The following is a 25,777-nucleotide window of genomic DNA, read 5'->3' as shown; positions in this document are numbered from 1 at the left end:
TTCTTGTTTGAGACAGGGCTTCACTATGTAGTCCTGGCTGGCTTGGAACTTGCTATGTAGATAGGCTATCTCTGAACTCACAGAGGTCCACCTGCTTCTGTCTCCCAAGTGCTGAGGTGAAAGATATGCATTGTGTCACTATGTCCAGCATTAACAATGATTTCTTAAATACTATAACAAAAGCATGAGCAGCAAAAGAAAAAAAAAAAAAGATGACCTGGGTAGGGGGCACGTAGGTCTTCGGGCTCACAGCCATGTACTAGAGGAACCTGAAATGTCAAGCACATAGGGCTGTTCCTTCAAGGGAAGGAATGTAAAACCTGTTTTCTGCTAGGAAGGTTGAAGCAGATGGACTTTCTAGCCTGGTGACTTTCGTGTGCTATCCTCAATATCTTCATGGCTGGGGACTTTTCCAGCACTGGACCCTCTTCCAGATCCTTATTGTGAATTTGTTTTTCTCAATAAATCATAAGCAAATCTGTTGTTCTCAGTTAAATTCTAGAAACTCTCTTTATGGACTTTACAAAGAGTTTCGATGTAGTTACATAGGATCTATATTTAGCTTAATTTGCTCCTCAAGGAGATTTATGTATGCTTTGTTGTATACTCAGGATTGAGTTACTCATCACCAGAATAATAATAATCACCATATTGTGCTGTGCTTAAATACGCCTAAAATAAACCACTTGGGGTCAGACTCCCAAAGTGTGAACCAAAGTGGCAGTAGCTGAGGTGCGTTGAGTCAACGTGCCTTCTTGCCTCCCTCGGCTCATCTCTCTGCTGCTGCGAGGGTCACAGAGATCGTTGCAGACTTGTATTTCACTAACATTATAAACATTTGAGGGGCTGAGTTCGTAGTTCCTTTGGCAGAACGCTTCTGAAGCATGCAGGAGATCTGCATTCTGTCCACAGAACAGCACAAACTGGATGTGTGGCACACACCTATAATCCTAGTGCTAGCGAGGTAGAGGCAAGAAGATGAACAGTTCAGGCTTTACGAAGAGGGAGAGATGGCTCAATGGTTAAGAGCACTAGTTGCTTTTCCAGAGGACCAAGGTCCAGTTCCCAGCACCCACATGGCAGCTCACAACTCTCTGTGACTCCAGTTCCAGGGAATCTGACACCCTCTTCTGACCACATATATTCATACAGGCAAGCTTCTCATACATGTAAAATAAAAATAAATAAAATCTAAAAAAAGTTGTTCAATTGTTGGTTACACTAGACTTTGTCTCAACAACAACAACAACAACAACACCAAATTAAAATCAGAACATTTGAGTTGTGGGTGTAGCTCAGATCACTTGCCTTGCATAATAAGCAAGGCTCAAGTTAAAAACCTAGTACACTCCACCTGAAGAGCAGCAACCAAGAGCTGTAAATGAAAGGCTATATATACCTCAGTAGTCAAGTCCTTACTTGTCCAGTGTGTGTGAGGTTCTGAGTTCAATCACTAGCATAAGAGAAATAAATAAGCAAAAATAAAAACATTTGTTTATCAGTGATATTATCTAGAGAGCCAAGAAGCTGCTCAAAGAAAGGGAGAAAAGGTATGGGAATCTTAAGGATTTTCTATCTAGAAGATCCAATTAAATTCATGGCTGCTCCTCTTCCCTCTCTTTGCTAATAGCATCGTGTGCAGGTTTGTTTTAGTTAACTTGACCCAAACTAAAGTCACCTGGGAACAGAGAATCTCAACTGAGGAATTGCCTCCATCAGATTGGCCTGGAGGCAAGTCTATGGGGCACTTTCTTCAGTGAGAATTGATGAAGGAGGGTCTGGCCCACTGTGAATGTTACCACACTGGGCAAGAGGGCCTGGATTGTGAGAGAAAGCAAGCCAGTAAGCAGCCTTCCTTCACGGTCTCCATCTGTGTTCCTACCCAGACTTCCCTCAGTGATGTAATGTGCCTTCCTGCCCCTAAGTTGCTTTTGGTCAGAGTGTACCATCATAGCAAGAGAAAACAAATGGAAATACACAGTTTGAGTCTTGTATTAATGACTCCAGAAACATCCCTCAAGTGCATACAGGTCAATAATCTCAGGGAACCCTCAGTCCAGTGTTCATTCTATGGGGGGGGGGGGGGGGGGGGAGGGAGTTTACTTGGTCCTATTTCATTAATAAAATCTGACATTGGGGGAACATTGTGAAGCTTCTTAGTAGTTTATGATTGGTATCTGGAGCTGAATAATGTTCTCAAAAGAGTCCAGACAACCACAGATCACCACCCAGCACCCTGGAAGGTATTTCAGCTTCTGTAGTAAAAGCTTTCTTTCATTGGCTCACTCAATAAGTATTCCATAAAGTCATATCCATGCAACAAGCCATGGAGAAAGTGTGTAGTGTTCTGGGTCTTCCCAGAGGTCTAGGGAGCCACTGGCTTCTCTCACTTCAATCCTATGGAAGGGTAACCCATGCCTTGCTCATCCCTAATAGGTCACTGCTGTGGAAAGCCACTCAGTCATGCAGAACTGCGTCAGTGTCGCAGGATTATCTCTCCTCCTGGCCTTTTTGGCTGTTTCCCCAGGACAGCGAGGACATCTGAACCCACCCTCCTCTTCTATCACACTATCTTAATGTACAATAACTCACCCTCAAATTTCAGATCTCAGTGTAGGAAATTGATCCGAGCCCCAGTGAGAAACTGATCTATTCTGCTCACAGTTTCCTCACAGACCAGGCTGGAATTCTGTGTCTGGCTCCTCACTGGTCTATACACTTAGTGGAGGGAGGGATCGTGTCCTATTTGCCATCATAACCTCAGGGCATAGCGTAATACCCGGCATATATTACATCCTTGAAAATTACTCATTAAATGAGTGAGTGTAATAAATTTCCCAGAATACAATGTCACAAACTTTGTATTGAAGTCAGGGTGCCGCATCACTAATAATCCACCTAGCCTGGATGTACTGGCCTCAACAGGGTCTGTTAACAGTGACTTTTAGCTATCAACAGTCACAGGAAGAAAGGGACAGGCAGTGTCATAATTTGAACAGTGGGCTGTCCATTGCCACACTTGACCCTGTTCTCACTCACATTCAGCCCACAAAAGGCAGAGCAGAGCCATCCTGGACACCACATCTAAAAATCATTATGAAGACTATACAGTCTTTACTTACTGCGGAGGACTCACAACCAAAGATCCACAGCAAATCATCCAGATCCTTCTCAGTGACTGTTTCATCCAAAGAAATGCCAAGCTACAGAAACAAAAACCAAAAGGAAATCATCAGCTCCAAACTCCAGACCACCAAGGGTAACTATACAAAATGCCAAATTGGGAGAAGGTTCTGGTCCAAGTCCTCATCCACTCTAGAACACAAGAGTATCGTTAGGACCATATTGATCTCTAAGGGAAAGTGACTAGATCAGTCTCCAACTTGACAAGCTTTAGAGTTGGGCAAGCCACCTGTGGACACTACCAGAAGCCTTGTAACTTCTTCGGGGGACATGGCCTGAGAGTAGCATGAACAGGTTCTCCTGGAGGCAAGGCCTGGGGAATTTAACCCCTTTTTGGCAAGGCCGATGGATAGTTTGCTGCATAAATCTGCTCATGACCCCAGGAGCACACGTGCTACCCGCTCTCCTTGCTTTCCGTATACAAATCATATTGCTGGCTGCCTCTAGTTTTACTTTCTCAGAGCTATGGATGAAATGGCTACTGCATTAGAAAAACTTCTCCCTGGTGAATCTCCCCTGGGTAAGTCAGAAGGGATGTTGTTAAAAACATACAGTGGACCTGATTCAGCTCCTAAAAGGCTTTGAAGTTTCAAGTGTGACCATGAATTTGGGATTCTTAAGAACAGGATGGTGCCTTCTAATGCACCTTGTGACTAATCTGAAAGAGTGACAGTAGTTCATGACATTACAAATTTGCGTAACTGTTCTGGAGAAAATGATTCTAACCACAAGAGTCGAGGAGAAACGCAAATGAATAGGTGATAGAGAGTTAATGGGAACAGTCTGAGAACAGGGAACGAAGCAGAATCATAGGAAACCATAGTGCCCTCTTTCCTGGTAGCTGAGAGGAAGGGGCATAAAAACAAGAGATAAACAATGCCAACTATTCAGAGTAAGCTTTTAAGTTATGTAGTTTACAGGATGATAGGAGAAAACATGGTATATTCCCCCATAGGAGATAGAATAGTATAGAATGAAGAATGAATTGATTCAGCTTTGGCAGATGAGTTAATTGTGGGAGCTTAGATTTGACTAGAGGTAAATATTAACCACTAGAAGCAAAAGTCTCTTTCCCTTTGCATGCCGCTGGAATCGCACAGGCTGCCCGCTGAGCACACTGTTCCTTCCGCCTGTGGGTGGGCCTGGTTAGAAAACATCCTTTGTTGCTGGCTGTGCTGCTTATACTTCTGATCTGGAAGCTACGAATCAAGTAGCTAATGATTCCCGGAGGGAAAGTTGGGGGCGGAAGGGGAATGAGCTGAGGGAACAAACTGGAAGCTGTTGTGATTATTATTAGAAACTGAAGGAAACAGATCTGATTGTAAAACTGTTCATGCAAACCATTGAACCTGTATAAATGAAAACGGCTCAGGCTATCCAGGGCCACTTGTTTAAAACAGGTGGTCAGAGTTCTGTTCATTTCACGGACTTCACACATCTGTCCCAGGTCATCGGACCCGTCAGGATCAAGGCTCCCAGCAGTCTCATGACTTCAGGATGCTCCCCTAGGAACTAAAAGTGGTAAGCTTTTTCATCATTTAATTCACTTTGTTATCTAACTTAGAGCCTTAATCATGAACAGTCCCCACATAAAAAACAGTCTTGGGGCCGGGCGGTGGTGGCGCACGCCTTTAATCCCAGCACTCGGGAGGCACAGCCAGGCGGATCTCTGTGAGTTCGAGGCCAGCCTGGGCTACAGAGTGAGTTCCAGGAAAGGCACAAAGCTACACAGAGAAACCCTGTCTCGAAAAACGTAAAAAGTCTTGGGAAAAGCTGAGGATAACTTATTTGAAAAAGTCTTTGAAAAAGTCACAGTACAAGTCAGAAGTTAAAAACTTTACAAAAAAATAGACTCCAAATCCCTATGGTTGTTAAACAAAATGGAAGGCGTTTCATGAGAGAATCCAGGAAAGCTCAAAGAACGGGTCAAAAGTACTAAGCATGTGACTTACTGTGCCATCTTCGAAGAGTCGAAAGTTGATTTGCCTCTGGGCCGCTCTGCCCAACACCTCCTTCCCTGAACAGCCACACTGAACCTTCAAAGTGTCAAAGAACAGGTCATGCTGCAGCTGGTGTCCCGCTCGTCTGAGACCTAGACAAGACAGGGGACACAGTTGTCTCTGACAGAGCTCTGCGCGACAGTCGCTACCGTCACAGACATCAAGAGGTGACCCCTACTAGAGGTTGTTCCTCCCCTGGCCAGTATGTCGGTGGCTGTTTTAAAAGGGTATTAAGTGATTTTATTACTATGTTATAGAAAATTAGGAAACACTTATCAAACAAGGGAAGAAAAAAACCACCAGATCAACCAGAAATAAATTTTGATGTACATATTAGAAATAGCTGTAATACGTGTGTGTTTACTTATCTATAGATCAGTTATCACATAATTATTTCTAATAACTATGTAGTAGTCAAATGTATGGAGGCATCGTTATGTGATTATGTGTTGTCGAGCATTCAACCTGCTTCCAAGACTGGGCTATTTATTGTAACAAGGTTTCAAGGGACAGTCCTTGCACACTTATCTGATTACTTCCCTTAGATAAATTCCTAACAGCGGTGTAGCTGGATCAAATTGCAGACGCACTTTTTCAGTTGGTTTTTGTTACTGTTTTGGCAACTGGAAGTTGTTAGTCTCTTCACGTCTCTACGTGTGCAATAGGTGCGTGTGGAGGCCAAAAGTCAACACTGAGTGTCTTCTCCAACCCCATCCCATCATCTCTTGTTGTTTGACACAGGGTGGAACTGCATCTGAAGCACACCACCTCGGCTAAACTAGCCGGCTAGTGAATACCAAGGACCGTTAGTCAATGCTTCTCCACAGCTGGGATCACAGCCATGTAACCTGAACCACACCCCAGCTTTTAAAGACGGGTCTGAGCACCTGAATTATGAAGGGACACTAGTCCACTCGGGCATGTGGCTCTGGCAGGCCTTGCCCTTCTCAGTTCCCTCTGCCTGCTAAAAACCCTTAGATTACATTTCTAAAGACAGCCCCCATGCTCTATTCCCTTATTTGGCTACCTCCTTCTCCTAAGGCTGACTACCAAGGTCCAGCTATCAACGTATTGAAGTCCAGCAATCGAAAGTCCCCTTTGGCTCACCTAATTAACATGCCCAATTAAAATTGAGTACCTCAGCCAGGCGGTGGTGGCGCACGCCTTTAATCCCAGCACTCGGGAGGCAGAGCCAGGCGGATCTCTGTGAGTTCGAGGCCAGCCTGGGCTACCAAATGAGTTCCAGGAAAAGGCACAAAGCTACACAGAGAAAGCCTGTCTCGAAAAAACCAAAAAAAAAAAAAAAAAAAAAAATTGAGTACCTCATCCTAATGTGCTGCTTCCCCTTTACCTTTATAAACCGCCATTTTCCTATGTGCCACGTCTGTCTCCTTCCCATCCAGAGGCGGTCCTTTGTCCTCTGGGACAACTGCCCCCTCTCCCTGTTCCCTTCCTTTCTCCCTCTTCCTCTATCTCCTGTCTTTGTCCCTCATCTCTGCCTTCTGTCCTTCTGGGCCAAATAAATCTCCTCTGTGCTGAGAACTGGTCTGAGAACCTCATCTTGGGGGATGTCTTGAGCCAACCTCGAGTTTTTCTGCAAATTCAAGGCCTGTGTTTGTGATACCATCTTCCCCACATCAATTTAAGAACTTTTGATACACAATATTTAAGTGTCATGCATAAAAAGCTACACCAATTGGGTATTGACATTTCTGAATCTTCACCTAGGGAAAGGGGCTGAGCGCCTAACTCAGTGGTAGAGAACGCACAGCGTCCTGAGCTTCATCCCCAGGACCATACGAAAACTAAAAGTTAAAAATAATAAAACAGTGTGCATGGGTGGCACATGTCTGTGACCTCATCATTTGGAAGGCACAGACAGAGGATCACGAGTTCAAGGTTATCTTCAGCTACATCATAAGCTTGAGGCTGTCTGAACTACACAAGACTTTGTCAAGAACACAACAAAAAGATAAAATAGGTCCTGGATTAATAATGAGGTTGAAATTATAGTGTGGTGGTATTATGTTCCCCAAAATATTGTGCACCCTAATAAACTTACCTGGGGTCAGAGACAGAACAGCCACTAGATACAATGGCTAGAAAATGGTGACACTCACACCTTTAATCCTAGCACTCCAGAGGTAGAAATCCCTCCGGATCTCTGTGAGTTCAAGGCCACAGTGGAAATGGCCAGGCATGGTGACACATGCCTTTAATCCCAGAAAGCGAGCCTTTAATCCCAGGGAGTGGTGGTAGAAGGCAGAAAGATATATAAGGTGTGAGGACCAGGAACTAGAAGCATTTGGTTGGTTAAGCATTCATGCTTCTAGCAGCACAGTTCAGCTGAGAGCCATTGGGATGAGGACACAGAAGCTTCCAGTCTGAGGAAACAAGACCAGCTGAGAAGTTGGCCAGGTGAGGTTAGCTGTGGCTTGTTCTGTCTCTCTGATCTTCCAGTTCACTCCAATACCTGGCTCCAGGTTTGATTTTATTAATAAGAACTTTTAAAATTCATGCTACATTATAGGGGTTCACTGGTCATTTATTTGTATATTTATCTATTTCTAAATTGTCATCTATTACAAATACCAACACTCACTGAGTGTGGTGACACACACCTTTTGTCCTAGTACTCAGGAGGCAGAGACAGAGGTATCACTGTGAGTTCAAGGCCTGTTTGGTTTACATGGTGAGTTGCAGACCAGCCAGGGCTACATAGTGAGACCCTGTCTAAACAAAAGAAAAGAAAGAGAAAAAAATAACAGTCTGTCATACTGTCATAGATGTTGAAAATATTGTCCTCTTTTTTATCTGACCTCTATTTGTATTCAGTGTTGGACACACCCCAAGTCTTCATGCTTGGTCACATGTATAAATCTTGTTATGCTGGGAACATAACCGACTCACCTTCAGACAAAATCAGAGTGGCATTATGAACCCTTTTGGCGATATGCTTCAGCCCATGGGAACCATGATAAATGGCAAACATGGCAGCCATGTTGGCTAAGAGTGCCTGAAACAAGAAAGAGCATTTATGGAATCAACAACGTGCAACAACATATTGGAAGACAGGTGGTGGGAGGGAGGAATAATCATTCCTCTTAGTCTTAGGATGCCCAAAATGAAGAAAAATGAGCCAAAATGACATTCTCTGTGACAGTCGAAGACCATTGATAGAGCCTGAGGAAAACAGCACTAAAGCCATCATACTAAGCCTTATGAAGGGGTCTCACCAGTACAACAGGATCATGTCAGTCCTAAGAGGAAAGCAGGCTGAAAGCAGGCTGAAAGCAGACTGCTATCAGCATCCAGCAATAGCTACTGTGAAGACAGTGGAGCAATAAAGACCTCAATGAGGAACAGGGGAGATCTGGGGATTTTATGCACAATTAAACATTTCTTCAAGAATCAAAACAACAAGCAATTTTCAAACACTCGAAAACTCCAAGAAAACATTTCCTCTGAAGCTAAACCACAAGAGACTTCAGTGAGGCCTGGGGGAGAGGGCTCAAGGGTAAAGCATTTACCCCAAAGTGAAAGGGCCTGTGTTCAGATCTCCCAGAACCCACATAAAGACAGACACAGAAGTGTAACACCTGACACCAGGGGCTGTTTCCTGACCGCTACACAAGTGTCATGGTATGTGTGTGCCCACACTCGTTAATGTGTGTGCCCAGACTCATACAGATACATTAAGGAAGTAAATGTTATTTTAAAATATTCGTTCATTTAATATTACATGTATGTGTGTGCCTGAGTGTACGTATGTGCACCACATGTATTCAGGAACCTATGGAGATTAAAAGAGGAATTGGATCCTCTGGGACTGCAGTTCCAGACAGTTGTGAGCCACCACATAGATGCTGAGAACTGAACCCAGGACCTCTTCAAAAGCAATAAGGATAATCTTAACATAGAGTCATCATTCCAGGCCCTATAATTATTTGGTTTTTTGTTTTGTTTTGTTTGAGACAGGGTCTCTCTATGTAACCCTGGCTGTCCTAGAACTCAGTATATAGACCAGGCTGGCTTCAAACTCACAAAAATCTGCCATCTTCTGCCTTCTGAACCCTGGAATTAAAAGCATGTGCCACCACACCTTGCAGGCTCTAAAATTTTTTAAAAGTAATACGTGTGTGTGTGTGTGTGTGTGTGTGTGTGTGTGTGTGTGTGTGTGTGTATTGACCTGCACACCTTTATATTTATCTCATACACCATTTGTGTGTGTGTGTGTGTGTGTGTGAGAGAGAGAGAGAGAGAGAGAGAGAGAGAGAGAGAGAGAGAGAACAGCACATAGAAGCAAGATGTCAATTCTTGGGAGCCAATCATCTCCTGCTACTTTGTGGGCAATGTGGTTGAAGCCTGGGTCATGAGGCCCATGTGCAAGGACCACTACTCACTGAACCACCTCATATCTGCTATCTTCTACTATTTTATTGTTAACAGGATCTTGCCGTCTGACTCAGGTTGGCCTTGAATTCAGAATCCTCCTGCCTCAGTTTCCCTACTGCAGAGATTTCCGGCATGTACCCCCTACCTGGCTTTCTGGGAGACTTTTTAGAATCTGTTTTCCATTTCCCTTTTTAAAAGCTGTGCTAGCTGGGCGGTAGTGGTGCACACCTTTAATCCCAGCACTTGGGAGGCAGAGGCAGGTGGATCTCTGTGAGTTTGAGGCCAGCCTGGTCTACAGAGCAAGATCCAGGACAGTCAGTGCTGTTACACAGAGAGATCCTGTCTCAAAAAAACTAAACTAAACAAATAAACAAAAAGCTTTGCTTATACAAACACATTCTGATCAGACTGAATACTCTTGGTTCCAGATCCCCTCTGACCTCTGATTTTCTTTGTCTATGCTTTGCCTAGACATTCTTCTGCCTCTTATAAAGCATATACATCATTTTATATATTGAAACTAAATCTGTATTATCTTTCTTTGGGAAAAGTGGTCTTATTATGCTGCCTAGGGTGGTCTTGAAATCATGATTTCCTGCCTTTAATATTGCAAGTTCTAGAGGCTGGAAGAATCAGAAATTTAAGAGTATTTTTAGTTACATAGTCATTTTGAGGCTCCCCTGGGATACATGAGACCAATTCAAAGAAAAGTAAGAAAAAGGGGGGGGGGGCACAGAACATGGGGAGAATTTTTTATACTGGTTAGGCCACAAGTTTATAGAAAGATTTAAAATATAATCCATTAAGAGACTTTCAGAGATTCTGCCGGGCGGTGGTGGCGCACGCCTTTAATCCCAGCACTCGGGAGGCAGAGCCAGGCGGATCTCTGTGAGTTCGAGGCCAGTCTGGTCACCAAAGTGAGTTCCAGGAAAGGCGCAAAGCTACACAGAGAAACCCTGTCTCGAAAAACCAAAAAAAAAAAAAAAAAAAAAAGACTTTCAGAGATTTAAAAAAAAAATAGCCATGCTCCATCAATGATGCGAATCTAAGAGAACTTCAGTGTGGACTGCATGATGCCACTTGGGAAGATGCAGGACTGAGAACTAGCAACAGTTGACAGACGCAGCAGCAGAGGACACTCAAAGATAGCACAGAGGGGGAAGCTCAGGAACGGTCAGCCATGTCTTAGCAGAAGAGCAACTGCCTGCTTGCAAAGACACTGGAGTACTGTGAGCAACCCCAGAACAAGTCGGGAAAAGGAACAATGAAATGAAAAACTAGATAGTCAGCAAAATGAAAAGATAAAAACCAGGAAGACAGACTATGGCCATCCCCAGGGCAAACATGATTTTCTTTCTTTCTTTTTTTTAAGATTTATTTATTTATTATGTATACAGCATGTATGACTGCAGGCCAGAAGAGGGCACCAGATCTCAGGACAGATGGTTGTGAGCCACCATGTGGTTGCTGGGAATTGAACTCTCAGGACCTCTGGAAGAGCAAGCAGTGCTCTTAACCTCTGAGCCGTCTCTCCAGCCCCTGATTTTCTTTATCTATATACCATTTTCATAACTGCTGAAAATATACAGAAAAATGATAACATGAGCTTTACACAAACTAAAGGAATTGCAGATGAAGCAACCACATAACTTTGTTCATTATAGACAGGCCAGTACATTTGGAAAATGAGATGGATCAGTGGGTAAGGAAATCGCAAACCTAATGACCTGAGTTTGATCTCCAGATTCTACAGCAGAACAGGAGAAGTGATCCATGCAAGTTGTCCTCTGACCTCCACAAATGTGCCAGGACACAAATGCATCTAATATCACAAATGCTTGCATATTTGAAGAAAAAAGAAAGAATAGGTGCTGGAGAGATGGCTCAGCAGTTAAGAGCACTGGGTGCTCTTCTAGAAGATCATAGAGACCTGCCTGCTCCTGCCTCCTTAGTGCTGTATAAAGGCATGTACCACCACACCTGGCTGTGCCTATTTTTGGTGGTGTGTGTGTGTGTGTGTGTGTGTGTGTGTGTGTGTGTGTGTGTGTACACTGCTCATGCTGGGACTTGGCTGAGTCTCTAAAGTCTGACTCCATCCCTGAAGCAACTTCAAGGACAGAAGCCCCCAAATCACTACCTTTATTCTGTCAGTTTCAGGAACCCTTTTATGACCCCCAAAAGAATGACTACCAGAAGATACCAGTCTGGATCTTCCCTTCCATCACGTCACCTCTGCCCCCTGGCCTCCTTCTTAGAGATCTTCCACTGTAGCTCAAAGAGATGGGGCCACATTCCCACCCATATAGACTGCCCATGGTTAAGAATTCGAGAGACCATGAACCCAGTACTTAATAATAAATATACTCAAAGTACATGGAAATTAAAGGGTATCCCTTTATCCTTTCCCTGAACTTAATCAGTTTAAGATGTTGAAGGTGTGATTTTAGGCAAAATAAACACAATGATGTCTTTTTTTTTTTTTCTTCGAGATAGGGTTTCTCAGTGTAGTTTTGGTGCCTGTCCTGGATCTCACTCTGTAGACCAGGTTGGCCTCGAACTCACAGAGATCCGCCTGGCTCTGCCTCCCGAATGCTGGGATTAAAGGTGTGCGCCACCACCGCCCAGCTCAATGACGTCTTTTTTTAAGATTTATTTTGATTTACCTGTAGGTGTGGTTGTATGCATGTGTGTATGCATATTACATGTGTCTGGGTGTGCTCAGAGATCAGAAGAGGGCTTTGGATCCACTGGAGCTAGTATTTCAGGCAGCTATGAATCTCCCAACATGGTTCTGGGAACCCAACTTGGATCCTCTAGAGGAACAGCAAGCACTCTTCACCACTGAGCCATCAATGAAATGAATGTAAAGGCAAAGTGTGTGACCTAGAATAGCAGTAAGACACAAGACCAGGCTTTTCTGTCAGTAAGATCTGCCATCTCTAGTGTACACACAGTTCAGCAGGTGGGGTGTAGTCAGAAAATTTTCTGTGTCCCACCAAGGCCTATGGGATGTCTTTCTGTATGCTGTGAATATATGTGTTGCTCCCATTGGTTAATAAATAAAGCAGCTTTGGCCTATGGCAAGGCAGCTTAGTGGCAGGCAGGAAATTCAAGCAGAGATACAGAGAGAAGGGCAGAGTTGGGGAAGACACCAGCCTGCCGTCCAAGGAGTGACATGTAATGGGACGCAGGTAAAGCCACAGAACACATGATGATACATAGATGAATAGAAATGGGTTGAGCTAAGTTATAAGAGCTAGCTAGCAAGAAGCTTGAGCCACAGACCATACACTTTGTAATTAATATTAAGCCGCTGAGTGATTATTTTAGAGGCAGCTGTGGGACTATGGGTAGAGAGATTCCTCTGGATTGTGGGGCCAGGCAGGACAGGAGAAACTTCCAGCCACAGTGGTGAATGAATGAGAAAAGAAGAGAGAACCAGTGAGATCCTCCCATTATTCAGCAGTCAGGTGGGATGTGGCACGTACCTGAGCGGTGCAGATGTTGCTGGTGGCTTTGTCTCTCCGAATGTGTTGTTCTCTGGTCTGAAGAGCAAGGCGATACACTTCTTTCCCTGTGGCATCCCTGGATAGAGACAACGCATCCAGTCAGCACAGATGATCACAGCACCAGGATTCTCTTAGATGCACTTGCTTCCCAGCTGAAGGGAATTCAGTAGGGCAAGTTCATAAAAATCCGACTTCCAAATGTCCCTTTTCTAAATACGACTATATATAGGTTTTTAATTTGAACTTTGAGGCCCTGAGACATATATACTAAAGCCTGGAACAGTGAAAGGGAATTTCCCAGGAATTCTTCTGTCTAACAGGGTGATGGGACAAAGGAGCATCTGTCCCTCAATCTCCATGACTGATGGACGGAAAAGGGAGATAAACTGAGAAAACAGAATTTCTTCTCTAGGTTTGAAGAGACTGAATGCTTACTAAGAAAACAAAAAGGAATGCTAAGTCTCACTACTTACCTCACATTTTCCCTGTTTAATGTAATAGATAGATAGATAGATAGATAGATAGATAGATAGATAGATAGATAGATGAGAGAGAGAGAGAGAGAGAGAGAGATAATAGGTAAATAGATGATAGATATAGGTAGATGATAGAGAGATGATTATAGATACAGATATTAGATGATAGATATAGATTATAGATAGATAAATAGATAGATAGATAGATAGATAGATAGATAGATAGATAGATGATAGACAGAAAGACAGATAGATAGATAGTTTTTTGGGATGAGCATAAAATGGAGATTTCCCCAATACAAATCTTGACCTAAGAAGGAAGCACCATCAAAAAGAAGCTATTAAGACTCAAAGCCACATGGCAGGAACCTCCAGATACCCATTGGACATTGGATCACACTCAGTTTGTGCTTTTTTTTTTTTTTTTTTAGGTTTTTCGAGACAGGGTTTCTCTGTGCAGCTTTGTGACTTTCCTGGATCTTGCTCTGTAAAACAGGCTGGCCTCGAACTCACAGAGATCTGCCTGCCTCTGCCTCTTGAGTGCTGGGATTAAAGGCATGTGCACAGCCAGTTTGTGCTTTTACTTCCTCTCTGCACTTGTTTTTGGGGTATGGGGTGTGTGTGTGTGTGTGTGTGTGTGTGTGTGTGTGTGTGTGTGAAGGACAACTTGCGTAAGTGAGTTCTTCCTCCCACAATGGGATACTTAAGAAAGAAACTGGTTAGGCACAAAGCACTTAAAATACACAGGTCTCCCCAGGCCTCCATCTACCGAGATTGCCCGTACATGACTACACTCGTGTCTTACATAGGATGCAAATACTTTTTCATTCTGTCTGAATTACAGTGTGCAGAAGTACCGGTGCACACCCCAGATGGACTCTCTCTTCTTAATTTGTGTTGTACTTGTCTTTAATCACTTGACATGGGCCAATTAAATTTGGAGAGAAATCAGAGGAAAGAACGGAGAGGGGCAGGGAGGGAGGGCTGGAGAGGTGGCTCAGCTGCTGAGCACTTGATGCTCTTCTAGAGGACCCGATTTGTTTCCACACACCCACACTGGGCAACTCACAACTGCCTATAGCTCCAGCTTCAGGGGATCCGATGCCCTCTTCTGGTCTCCTTGGGCACCTAGACACACATGGCTTACAATCACACACACACACATACAGACACACACACGTACAAAATGAAAATGAATCTTTAATAAAAAGGAAAGGAAAAAAATAGGGAAGGTCATAATCACAATAAGGGGGTGTGAAACCTTACCTTGTCACCCCCACCATCCTTCCGGGCATCATCCTCACCAGGTTTTCTTTGACAGCAAAAAAGGCTGCATGTGGTCCCCCATAGCCCAGTGGCACTCCAAATCTCTGGGAGTTGCCCAGGGCAATGTCCACTCCAAACTCTCCAGGTGGCCTCAAAATACACAGAGCTAAAAGGTCGGTGGCACAGCAGGTCAGGCTCTGGAGAGGAAATGGAGAGGAGGTCAAGGTTATTACCTTCTCCTGAGTTGTGAGGCTGCAGGAGCTGTCTCTATTATAGACACACTGGCAGGGAGGGTGCATTTCTGGGAATTCCATTTGCTTGTGCATTCATGCAACAACTGTTTACTGGATGCCACTGAGCACCGCAAATTAGTGATTGACATTAACAAGGAGGAAGGAGCAGGGCAAGAGAATTTCACCATTCCATGTGGTAATTATAAAGAAATTGAAATACACCAAAAGGCAGACATATATGAGAACTGGGACATACCTTCCTGGGCTGCAACAAGGGGCTTACCTACCCCAGTCTCATGGGCTCTTTCTACAAGTTCTGTGAAGTCCTCCACCTTCCCCTCAGTGTCTGGGTACTGGAACAGCACCCCACTGACATCTCTGCCACTGAAATCCATTTCATGGGGTAACTTCAGCTCGACAAGCACCCCCCTATATCTGTAAGTACAAGGGAAAATTTGTTTTCTTTATTATTATTGTGTGTGTGCATGACATTTTTGTGAGTGTGGAGGGGGTGCATGTGTGTGCGCGTGCGCGCGTGTGTATGCGTGTGTGTGAGTGCGCGTGTGTGAGTGTGTATGTGTGTGTGAGTGCGTGTGTATGTGCATGCGTGTGTGAGTGTGTGTGTATGACATTTTTGTGAGTGTGGAGGGGGTGCGTGTGTGTGTGTGTGTGTGTGTGTGTGTGTGTGTGTGTGTGTGATGTGTTTGTGAGTGCAGATGCTTACATGCCAAAGTACATGTATAGAGGTCAGAGGGCAACTTTGGCGAGTGAGCTTTCTCTTTCTACCAAGGCTTCTGGTGACAGAGCTCAGCCTGTCAGGTGAGCCATCTCTCCAGCCACCATGCCTGCTCAGAAAATGTAACTAGCACCAGTTTATTTCCAGTCAGACTGTATTCATTTCTTGGGCGTTCCCTCAGTGTCCTTCCAGCCCCACCTCCTCTCATACTTGACCTTTCCTCCATACCAACTCATATGCATGCCTCCTTCTGCTCTTTCTTCTGTCCTTCCCACTCCCCTCCCCTCAACTCCCCAACCTACTCCTGAGAGGGATATCACCTCGGAGAGCTAAAGACCCAACACCTACAGCAACAGAGTCATCACTGTGACATTTACTCCAGGTCAGCTATGGTAAATGAAAAACACCCCAATGACAGGAAGGACGTCCTTGGGTTCTCAAAACCCTCTAACAATGACTCAAAATCCCTTCCGAAGGGTGGTACGAGGCAGAAGCGTGCCCCACATTTCCAAGGCAGACAGCCAATCCGGTGCCGGCTAAGCTGGGGATGTTTCAGTTGCTTAATGGTCTACACAGAGGCGAAGGCACTTAGAGCTACTCACAGCGCTCCTCTAGGTGTTGTGTGGATTCCTGAGAAACTCCATCTGCAGGAGGCACACACAAGACCCTAGCCGTTGTGTGTGAGTTCTGTTTTCCCAACCGTCCAAAACACTGCTGAGGTTACTTTATTTCATTTTTGTTTATGTATTTATCCACTGGGACACAAGTCCTCTGACTTGTTTCCTTCATGGCACCAGGGATCGAACCCAGAGCCTCACCAACTTGGCACAATAGCCCTATTGTCTGTTTGGGACAGGTTTATACCACCTGGCTCATTCTTGCCTCAGACTTGAAATCCTCCTGCCTCAAACCGATTTTAATATTTTAAGTTTTACTAGAAGATTACAGTAGCATGGTAACTTGCTACAGGGCAAAGGCAACTAAGCTCACCATGTACTTGTCCCTCAGTGCTCACAAGGGACTTAGCAGAGGCATCCATGGAAGAAAGTAGGGGGGGGGGGAGGAAACTCAGCAAACTCGGCATAAAGCAGGTTCACTTCCAATCAGACTGGAAGTGGGAAAGAGAGATGAGGCAGAGGTAATATGATATTACCCTTGGTTCAAAACACAAATTAAATCAATTACTTGGCTCGAGTCTGGACAACAGCTATTGTCTGTGGGTGGCAGCGCGGATCCACCAAAAACTTCTTCCTCTTGTTGTGTCTGTTGGAAAGAAAAAGCACAAAACTTGAACATTCCCAAAAGACTTTGAAATATCAAGTTTTCGTTCGTTTGTTTGTTTGTTTTTGTTTTCTTTTTCTTTGTTGAGACAGGGTCTCGGGTGTGCCAGCCTGGCCTCTAACTAAACTTCTGGTCCTCTTGCCTCCACAGCGCTGAGATGAGATCGCAGGTGTGTGTCACTAAGACTTGCAGAGGTGGTGCTGGGGCTTAACCCAGAGCAAGTTCTCAATCAACTGAGCCTCTTCCCCGGCACTAAAATCAGAGTTTCTAAGACGCCAAAGCAGTGAGGGGAAAACGAAGCACAGTGTGAAAAGAACTGAGTGTTTAAGGACTGGTAGTTCCTGACTGCGAGCCTCTGAAATTCAACCCTGTTCTAACATAATTTAAAATCAATCCAATTAAAAAAAATCTATATCATGATAAAAAGAAAAGGGTAAATATTAAGTATAAGAGGAAATTGAAACCACTACCAAAAAAAAAACAACTCTTCTAGAGTAACACAAATTAGAATTCTGTTGTCACATGGGGTACTTCAGCTTAGAGTCTTAGTTGGGCAAAACAAGGCAGACTCTGCTCAACAGACTCTGCTCAACAGATGCAAGGAGAACTGACTCCCAGAGATGGCTTCCTAGCCTCTCAGCATGCACACACACATGTGCACACACACACATGTGCACACACACATACAAAAGTAAACAGAAGTACCAAAGAGTTTAAGAAACAGGAACACTTAGAGATGATCTAAGCCAAGTGTCCTCACCAGCACCCTGGGAAAGAACCGAGGTGAGATGCACACAGGAAGACCTTGAGCTGAGCTGGGTGGGCTCTCGGGTGCAGGTGCTGGGAGACTTTCCCTTTCTGTGGTTTCAGGAAACAAGACCAAGGTGACTATATAACAATTCAGGTACCAAGTGCGTATGTGGACAAAGAAAAAAGGGCACAGAGTGTATGCACTTGTGTGTCACGCTACGCTATTAATTTCCCAGTAGATACACAATGGTTCCTTTGGAGGCTTACCCTAGAAAATAGCATGTTTTACTTTGAATTATAGTCCACTCAGTTTGATAGATTTTTTTCATTAAATACAGGTATTACTTTTGCATTACATATAATTTGTTTTATTGTTTGTTTTGTTTCTGTTTTGAGATAGGATCTCAGCCTAGACTGGCCTTGAACTCACAAGCAAGCTTCTTGCTGTAGCCTCCTGAGTGCTAGGATTATAGCATATACAATTACATTTGGCATAGCTATCAACTTAATGAGGGAATATGTCAAGTTGGGGTGATTAGAACAAAAATTACCTAGTGGGAAATACTTCCCACAGTTTGAATAGAAACAAATTGGAGAAAATGTTAGTAGGGACTCAATGACCTGAGTCAACTCTACTTTACAATGACTTCTACAGGTGAAAAGCAAATGCACGTACCAAAGCCAATCTAGGAGCAGCCCCAAGGAGAAAGGAGAGAAGAAGCAAGCATTTACTGAGGGGGAGCAGCCCATCACCTCAGCTAGAGGTAAGCCATGCAGGGCAGGTAGGAAACCCTCAGTCCAAACAATCAAGTAAGCAAAGAACAAACACCTTCACTTTGGTGGTTACCACTGGGGGCTGGGATGTGGCTTAGTTGGTAGAGTGCTTGCCTAGCATGTATGAGACCCTGGGTTCGATCCTCAGCATGACATAAACTGGGTGTGATGGTGTGTGTCTGTAACTCTACCACTTGGAATATGAAAACAAAAACATCAGAAGTTTAAGGTCATCCTCAGCCACCCAGTGAGTTCCAGGCCAGCCTGGGCTATGAGATCCTGCCTGAAACAATAAAAATAATTCTAAGATTTGAAAGGAGTGAACAAAAATTATTAAAAATCAATAAAAAGCTGAGAATAGTAACTAAGAAGATATGTAAATGACTACCCTATGTGCCTGTGTGTATCCCATGAAGAACCTGAACTTACCCTCAATGCTGCTGAAGAAGCAGAAGGGTCCCAGATGGGCTTCACCACAAGGATCTTCATACCTTGAGTGAGTCTATACCTGCCTGCACCCTGGTGGTCCCACATATGTGGGAGCCAAGTAATAAACTCATATGGGCACTCACGGAGAGGCACCAAGTCTTAGATGACACCATGAATGTGGGCAGATCTCCCAACCTACATGAGAATTCTTCCAGGAAGATGTGTTCCAATAGTCTTCCAAGGCAGAGCGTGGAGGAAGGGGAACTGCAGAGTGATTGTTAACTGTGCCCTGTGACCCAGTAACTTCTGGAAATGGATCCTCAGCAAAGAATTAGAATTTCTGGGACAGTTTTATTTCAGGGATGCACATGATATGTTTTTAGTAACAGAATATGGTGAAAACAAATTGAATGTGTAGCAGCAGATGTGAGGTTAAATAACCATGGCACTTTCATGCCACAGACACAAAAGTCCTATTCTAGGGGCTGGAGAGAGGGCTCCGTGATTAAGAGCACTTGCTGCTCTTCCAGAGGACCCAAGTTCAGTTTCCAAAACCACTTTGGGTGACTCTGAGGGGATCTGACATTTTCTGACTTCTATAGGCACCTGCACACAAGTGGTACACACCACATACGTGCACACAAATGCACACACACACATGCACAAACATGTGCGTGCAAAACAAACAAAAACCCCAAAGCCCAATTCTAGACAGCTAAGAAAGAATGAGGTGTTCAAAATACATTGTAAAATAGGAAACAACGGCAGGTGGAGATGCACATGCCTGAGAGGACAGCACTGAGAAGGGCAGGAACATCTCGAGTTCAAGTCCTTATGGCCTCAAAAAGCCAAGGACTAAGAGTACAGCTGAGTGTCAGAGCATACCCAAGGCCCTGGGTTTATTATTACAACAAGTAGGGAATGGGTGTGGGAGGGGCATTAAAAAAAAACAACAACAAAGGAAAACAAAGTAAATTTCAAACATAAAGTCTTCTGAAGAAGTGTTGCTGATTGCACTCCATCGCACAATGTCAGTCCCTCCCACTATCCACTCCTCCCAGTACTTCAAGTAACAAGGGCAGGAATAGGCCCATACTGAGCTTCTTTCTTCAGGTCACATGAAGGAAGGGTGGTCAGGGAAATATAAGTGAAAGCTGTTGAGTGACAGCTCTGTAGAGAGGCCTCTGATTGGCTAGAAGTCCCTCTAGGTCTCCACCCTTTGCTTCTTCCTGACGGCAGATCTCGACGTCATGGCTAGAGGTCTAACAGTTACCTACTGTTGAAATGTTATGCTAAAGATGGCAGGCAGACAGGGACACCTGTCCGTGATAACACCTCAGGGTTGATCAATAAGTCACCTTCGGACTTATGTAAGAAAAACAATGTTTTTCTGTCAAGCAATTAGAAGCTTGGGGGGAAAAAACCTATTGTAACACTTCTTTTATTAACTGATAATATTATCTTTCATGTATATATATATATATATATATATGTGTGTGTGTGTGTGTGTGTGTGTGTGTGTGTGTGTGTGTGTGCACACAAGTGCCCATGCACGTATATATGTGTGTAAAAGAGAGGGAGAGAAAGAAGGAGAGAAAGAGAGAATTGGTAAGCCCCTGCAACCAGGGCTTCTTATTCTTAAGACTTTTCAACTCATGACTCATTTTTGTCAGATAAATCTTTCCATGAGAGAAGGTGTATAGGTATAGAAAATATACATCCCAATCAAACATTTGGTGACAAATAAGCATAAAGAAATTTATTTTGAAACAACCCTAATACCTAGATAGAAAGGTAGGTAGGTAGGTAGGTGGATGGATGGATGGATGGATGGATGGATGGAGATAGATAGATAGATAGATAGATAGATAGATAGATAGATAGATAGATATAGATGTCAACTGATAAAAGCAAATGTATCTAATTATTTCTGTTGGGATGCTTGGCCCAGCTGCTAAAGCAAATCTGCATATTAATGAGGTAGATGTGCTTATTTTTACTTATAGAATTAAATCTTAGTTGAATGTTTGATCACAGAAAATGTAGAGTATCTTCAGTGTTCCTCAAGTTGATGGCCATTTTGACTTTATGATTGTCAATACTAAGATACCTCTTGACATATAGCACAATATGGCGGAAGCACCTCTAGAGCCGCTTAGAAATTGTTTCAAATTCTGTCTTTACCCCAAGCCAACATCCATCTAATGTCTTTATGAAATTCATCAGCAAATGAAACAGCAAATTTCTGAAACCAAGCATTCTAACATAGTGTAACCCAAAGATATGCTAATTTGCCATTACATGGTGAGAAATTATGGCAGGAAAGTATTAAGACTTTGTCTTTTGTAATGAAACTGTCATGTTTCTATGAGAGCAGAAGACTTCTGATGTACGGTTAAAAGGACCCATAGTCCAGCTGGACATGGTGGCTCCTACCCATAATCCTAAACTTGGGACTCAGAAGATGAAGGGAGGGGAATCAGGAGTTCAAGGTCATCCTCAGCTATACAGCCAGCCTGGGGTGCCAGAGGCATGACCAAAACCAAAAATCAGACAAAACCAAAAACAAAACCCCCACTCCTATAATTCATATCATGCAATAATCTTGAATCTGAGCCGAGATGTTTCAGGTAGCATTTGTTGGTGTGTGACTTGAAGGCACGTGAGGTGCAAAGTGTACATGTGTCCTGTGTATTGAGGACCAAGGCTGCAATGAAGTCAGATGATGCAAGTTCTGCCAGAAATACCTCAGACTCATTAGTGTTGTGTTTTAAATTAATTTTGGGTTGCCCCACATTCAGAAAAAAAAAAAAAACTTTTTATTGTTGTCAATTTGGGTTTGTTTTTTTTTTTTTTTGACAAACTCTACATTCATCTATGAAACCCCACCTGAGGTTGGAAACCACAGTTTAAGATGCTGGGGACTAGGGGTTACCCCTCTCCTGGAGGGGCTCTCCCGCTGAGCCTCTCACCTGTGGCACAGTTGCATCGCCTCTGCAGCCGCGGTTGCCTCATCCAGCAGCGAGGCGTTGGCCATGTCCAAACCTGTGATGTCAGACACCATGGTCTGGTAGTTGAGTAAACTCTCCAACCTCCCCTGAGACACCTCTGGCTGATACGGAGTGTACTGGGTGACCCTGAGAGGAAAACAGAAGACCGCGTCCAAACTGTGCCTCTCCTATCCAGAAAAGCTCACGAAATGAAAGCTCCTTTGTTTTCAAATTCAACGCCGAAATCTCTTGAGAATTACATAACACATTGATCAGCAAGATTGGGACAATCAATTGGATTAGACTTAAAATCGCTTAGAAAATCGATGACGTACACATCTGAGTGTGTCTGTATGGAAGTTTCCAGGAAGGATACACTGAGGTAGAAGACCCAGCCAGAATGTGGGCAAAGTCTCACCCGGGATGTGGACAGCACCATCCAATAGGTTGGAAGCTTATTGGATTGAAAAAGAAGGCGGGTGGGTTCCTAGCTGCCAGGACACAAACTTCTCTGTTCCCTCACTGATGACAGACTGACTTCTGTGACGAACCAAGTTAATAGCTCAGCAGGCAAAGTGTTTGCCACTAAACCTGACAACCCGAGTTCAATCCTTGAGACCCAAATGGTAGGAGTTAACTGACTTGGCAAGCAGTCCTCCTATCTCCATGTGCATGCTCTGACACAGGTCTCCAGGGAGCACAGCCCCCGCCTCCCAGCACACTGAATACACAAATAATCCCTGAGCCAAAATAAACCATTCACCCCTAAATTACTTATGCTGAGTATTTGGTCACTGTGGTGATATTTTGTGTTCTAACAAATAAAGCTTGCCTGGAGATCAGAGTGTGGAGCTAGCCACTACTTAACCATAGAGGCCAGGCAGTGGTGGCACACACTTTTAATCCCAGCATCTCATACCTTTAATCCCAGCACTAGGGAGGTGGAGACAGGAAGTGATATGGCTGGGCAAAGAGAGGAATATAAGGTGGGAGGAGACAGGAACTCACTCCCCCCCCCCCCTTTCAGGCTGAGGAGTTGGGGAGGTAAGGTAAGACATGGCTGTGGCTTGCTCCTTTGTCTCTCTGATCTTTCAGCATTTACCCCTATATCTGACTATGTTTTTATTATTAAGACCAATTAAAATTTGCACTACAGGTCACAGCAATAAAAAGCCAAATTAATGACATGTTTTCTTTGGGTTTTTATGGGGAAGAACAGAACTGTCATAGAAACAATATTCTTTGGGCACAACCAGTACATTTTTTCCCTCTGCACTTTTTTTATTTACCTACTTCATTTTACATGTCTGAATGCTTTGCCTGCGTGTGTGTGTGTGTACTACATGAGTGCCCATGGAGGTCAGAAGAGGTTATCAAATCCCTTGGAACTGGAGTTACAGATAATTGTGAGCCGCTATGTAGGTACTGGTAACAAAATCTGGTTCCTCTGCAAGAGCAACAGTGCTCTTAACCACGGAGCCACCTCTTCAGTCCCTTGACATTTTGTTATTATTTTTAAACACATAATCTTGCTATGTAGCTCAGGCTACCTGTCACTCACTCGGTAGATCAGGTTGGCCCTGGTTCTCCTTCCTCAGCCTCTCAAGTTCTAGGATTATAGGCATAGACCACCATGCCCAGCTTTCTACATTTTTTTTGTTACATTACTATTTTAATTATCTTTATTTTCTAATTATAATTATTTAACATGCACATGTATTTTATATATGTGCTGTATGTGAATGTGGGGGGCAGGGGTCAATGCTGGGTGTCTTCCTCAGTTTCTCTCCTGCTTATTTTTTGAGACATGAACTCTCACTGAAACTGGAGTCCATCAAGCCAGCTCAGACCCATGAGCTCCAGGGATCCATCTACCTCCTCTTCCTCAGCACAGGAATTGCAGATAAGTGCAGTGGCCCTCAGCTTTTACATGGGTGCCAAGGACCTGAACTCAGGTCCTCAGCAAACACTTGACGGAGCCTTTTCCTCGGGGCATCCATGTGTTTTATTATAAGCAGGCTCTAAAATCCATGCCTGCCTGCTATGCTCCCTCTGAACTGTAAGACCCCACATAAACTCTTCTCTAAGTCGCCCTGGTCATGGTGTCTTATCACAGCAATAAAAAAAAATTAACTAAGACACCAAGCCAAAGAGTTTTAAGTGATTTATTAATGGCTTTGATTTTTATATCCTTTTTTTTCCTCCTGTTCTGGTAATTACACACAGGCTTTGAAAGCATTGTTACGTTGGCTTTATTTAACATGGTTTATGTTTGAAGACAGTCTTAGGCCACAGTATTGTATCAGCACTTTGAAATAATTTTCTCCATCTTTCACTGGTGTAACTGAGTGTGTGTGTGTGTGTGTGTGTGTGTGTGTGTGTGTGTACAGCAGAACACATTGTTAATTCCCTGAACAGCCTGGATTCACCATTGTAAAGGCAAATTCTACATGACTGGTGAACTGGAATGGATGACTCATACAATGAACACACAGGGCAAGCCATTGAAAGGGAGCGAGAGAAACAAGGTCACACAAAAGCATAGACAATGGGCACTGGTGATGTCCGACCAGACAAGACCAGCACACACAGCTCGATATTAGGAAGACAGATGTGACACTGTTCCCGCCATATGCTTAGACTGACTGCCCAACAGGACACTTTCATTGTGTTCAGAGCCATCATTTGAGATGTAGACAGGTCGTCAGACATATGCACACCCCCAGAGGAATGTATGCATGTACCAGCTACCCCAACTGATGAACAGGAAAGACTGAGTATATTCTCAGGAATAGAATATACTAGGAGAGAGAAGTATTCCCAAAGAATTCAGCATGGAATAAATACTGTAGGAAAAAATGAGTAACAAACGGTGTGACTGTTAAAAGGGGAATTGCGGGTGAGGCGAATTCCACCCCATGTACATATTGCTAGCAGTCATTGAAAACGATGCTATAAACGTTCCTAACATTGAGACGATGCTCATAAAATATTAATTTTAAGAGGGAGAGCATTAACTCAAACAAACAACAGGAATAAAAGACCCTAAAAAGCGAAGTATAAAATACCTCATCCTTATACGCTTATAAAAGCAAGCAAATGAACCAAAATGTAAACAGTGATTTTCCTCGGGAATCTTTTTCTTTCCCCAACCTATCAGACCAAGAGCCATTGAGCTTTGTATTGAACGTTAACAAAAGTGGTTTAGCCAAAAAGCCCAAAGCCCATGTCATTTAAAAATATGAGACGCTTCCCAATTTGTGTGTCGTCTTTGCACAGGCGACATGCAAGTCTTCTCTGTAATTCCAGTGTTAGTATCTGTGCTGCAGAGGTGAGGGCTGTGTGGTGATACTAAAACCGATATTTAATTTATTATTGCATACCCCAAATGTCAGAGACAAGGGCTATGATTTATTAACCAACTTCTCTGTGTAGGAATTCTGTATTACCTTTTTTTGTGTGAGCGTGTTAAGCATGTTCATTATAATGGGTTGGAAAAGCAAAAGCGCCCCAAATCCCCAGACTTCAAGATAACTCAGTCAGCATTAGGTGTTGTTTGAAGTTTCTTTTCCACATAATATTTACACTTGTAAGAAGCAGAATTACAGTCTATGTGAGGTCTTATTTTTTTCTTCAGTTAACATTCCATGGACAATGTCTTTCTGTTTGGGTTTTCTTTTGTTTTTAGAAAGGGTCTCACTGTGTAGTTCTGGCTGGCCCTGAGCTGTCTATTGTGGACTAGGCTGGCTTCCAAC

At 43.6% G+C, this 25,777-nt stretch overlaps 1 protein-coding gene and 1 non-coding gene across 2 annotated transcripts in view; both read right to left on the bottom strand.

Moving 5' to 3' along the window:
* The window catches only part of Gldc (glycine decarboxylase), a 91,002-nt gene that overhangs the window by 40,698 nt on the left and 24,527 nt on the right, over positions 1-25,777 (bottom strand). The window contains exons 4-11 of the mRNA XM_052763352.1: positions 22,005-22,169; positions 16,984-17,061; positions 15,350-15,497; positions 14,830-15,026; positions 13,067-13,163; positions 8,094-8,199; positions 5,136-5,275; positions 3,123-3,203 (exon numbers count right to left, since the gene is read on the bottom strand). Of these exons, the coding sequence (XP_052619312.1) occupies positions 3,123-3,203; positions 5,136-5,275; positions 8,094-8,199; positions 13,067-13,163; positions 14,830-15,026; positions 15,350-15,497; positions 16,984-17,061; positions 22,005-22,169 (1,012 nt within the window). The remainder of the gene's footprint in view (positions 1-3,122; positions 3,204-5,135; positions 5,276-8,093; positions 8,200-13,066; positions 13,164-14,829; positions 15,027-15,349; positions 15,498-16,983; positions 17,062-22,004; positions 22,170-25,777) is intronic.
* LOC128095777 (U6 spliceosomal RNA) lies at positions 25,258-25,361 on the bottom strand. Its single transcript, XR_008213381.1, has one exon. It is a non-coding gene; the product is annotated as a U6 spliceosomal RNA (small nuclear RNA).

This window comes from Peromyscus californicus, unplaced genomic scaffold, assembly GCF_007827085.1.
Source record: "Peromyscus californicus insignis strain IS unplaced genomic scaffold, ASM782708v3 Scaffold_4__1_contigs__length_199733344, whole genome shotgun sequence".
Lineage (NCBI taxonomy): Eukaryota > Metazoa > Chordata > Mammalia > Rodentia > Cricetidae > Peromyscus > Peromyscus californicus.
The sequence above is the reverse complement of the archived record's forward strand: the minus strand, read 5'-3'. Positions and strand labels throughout refer to the sequence as shown.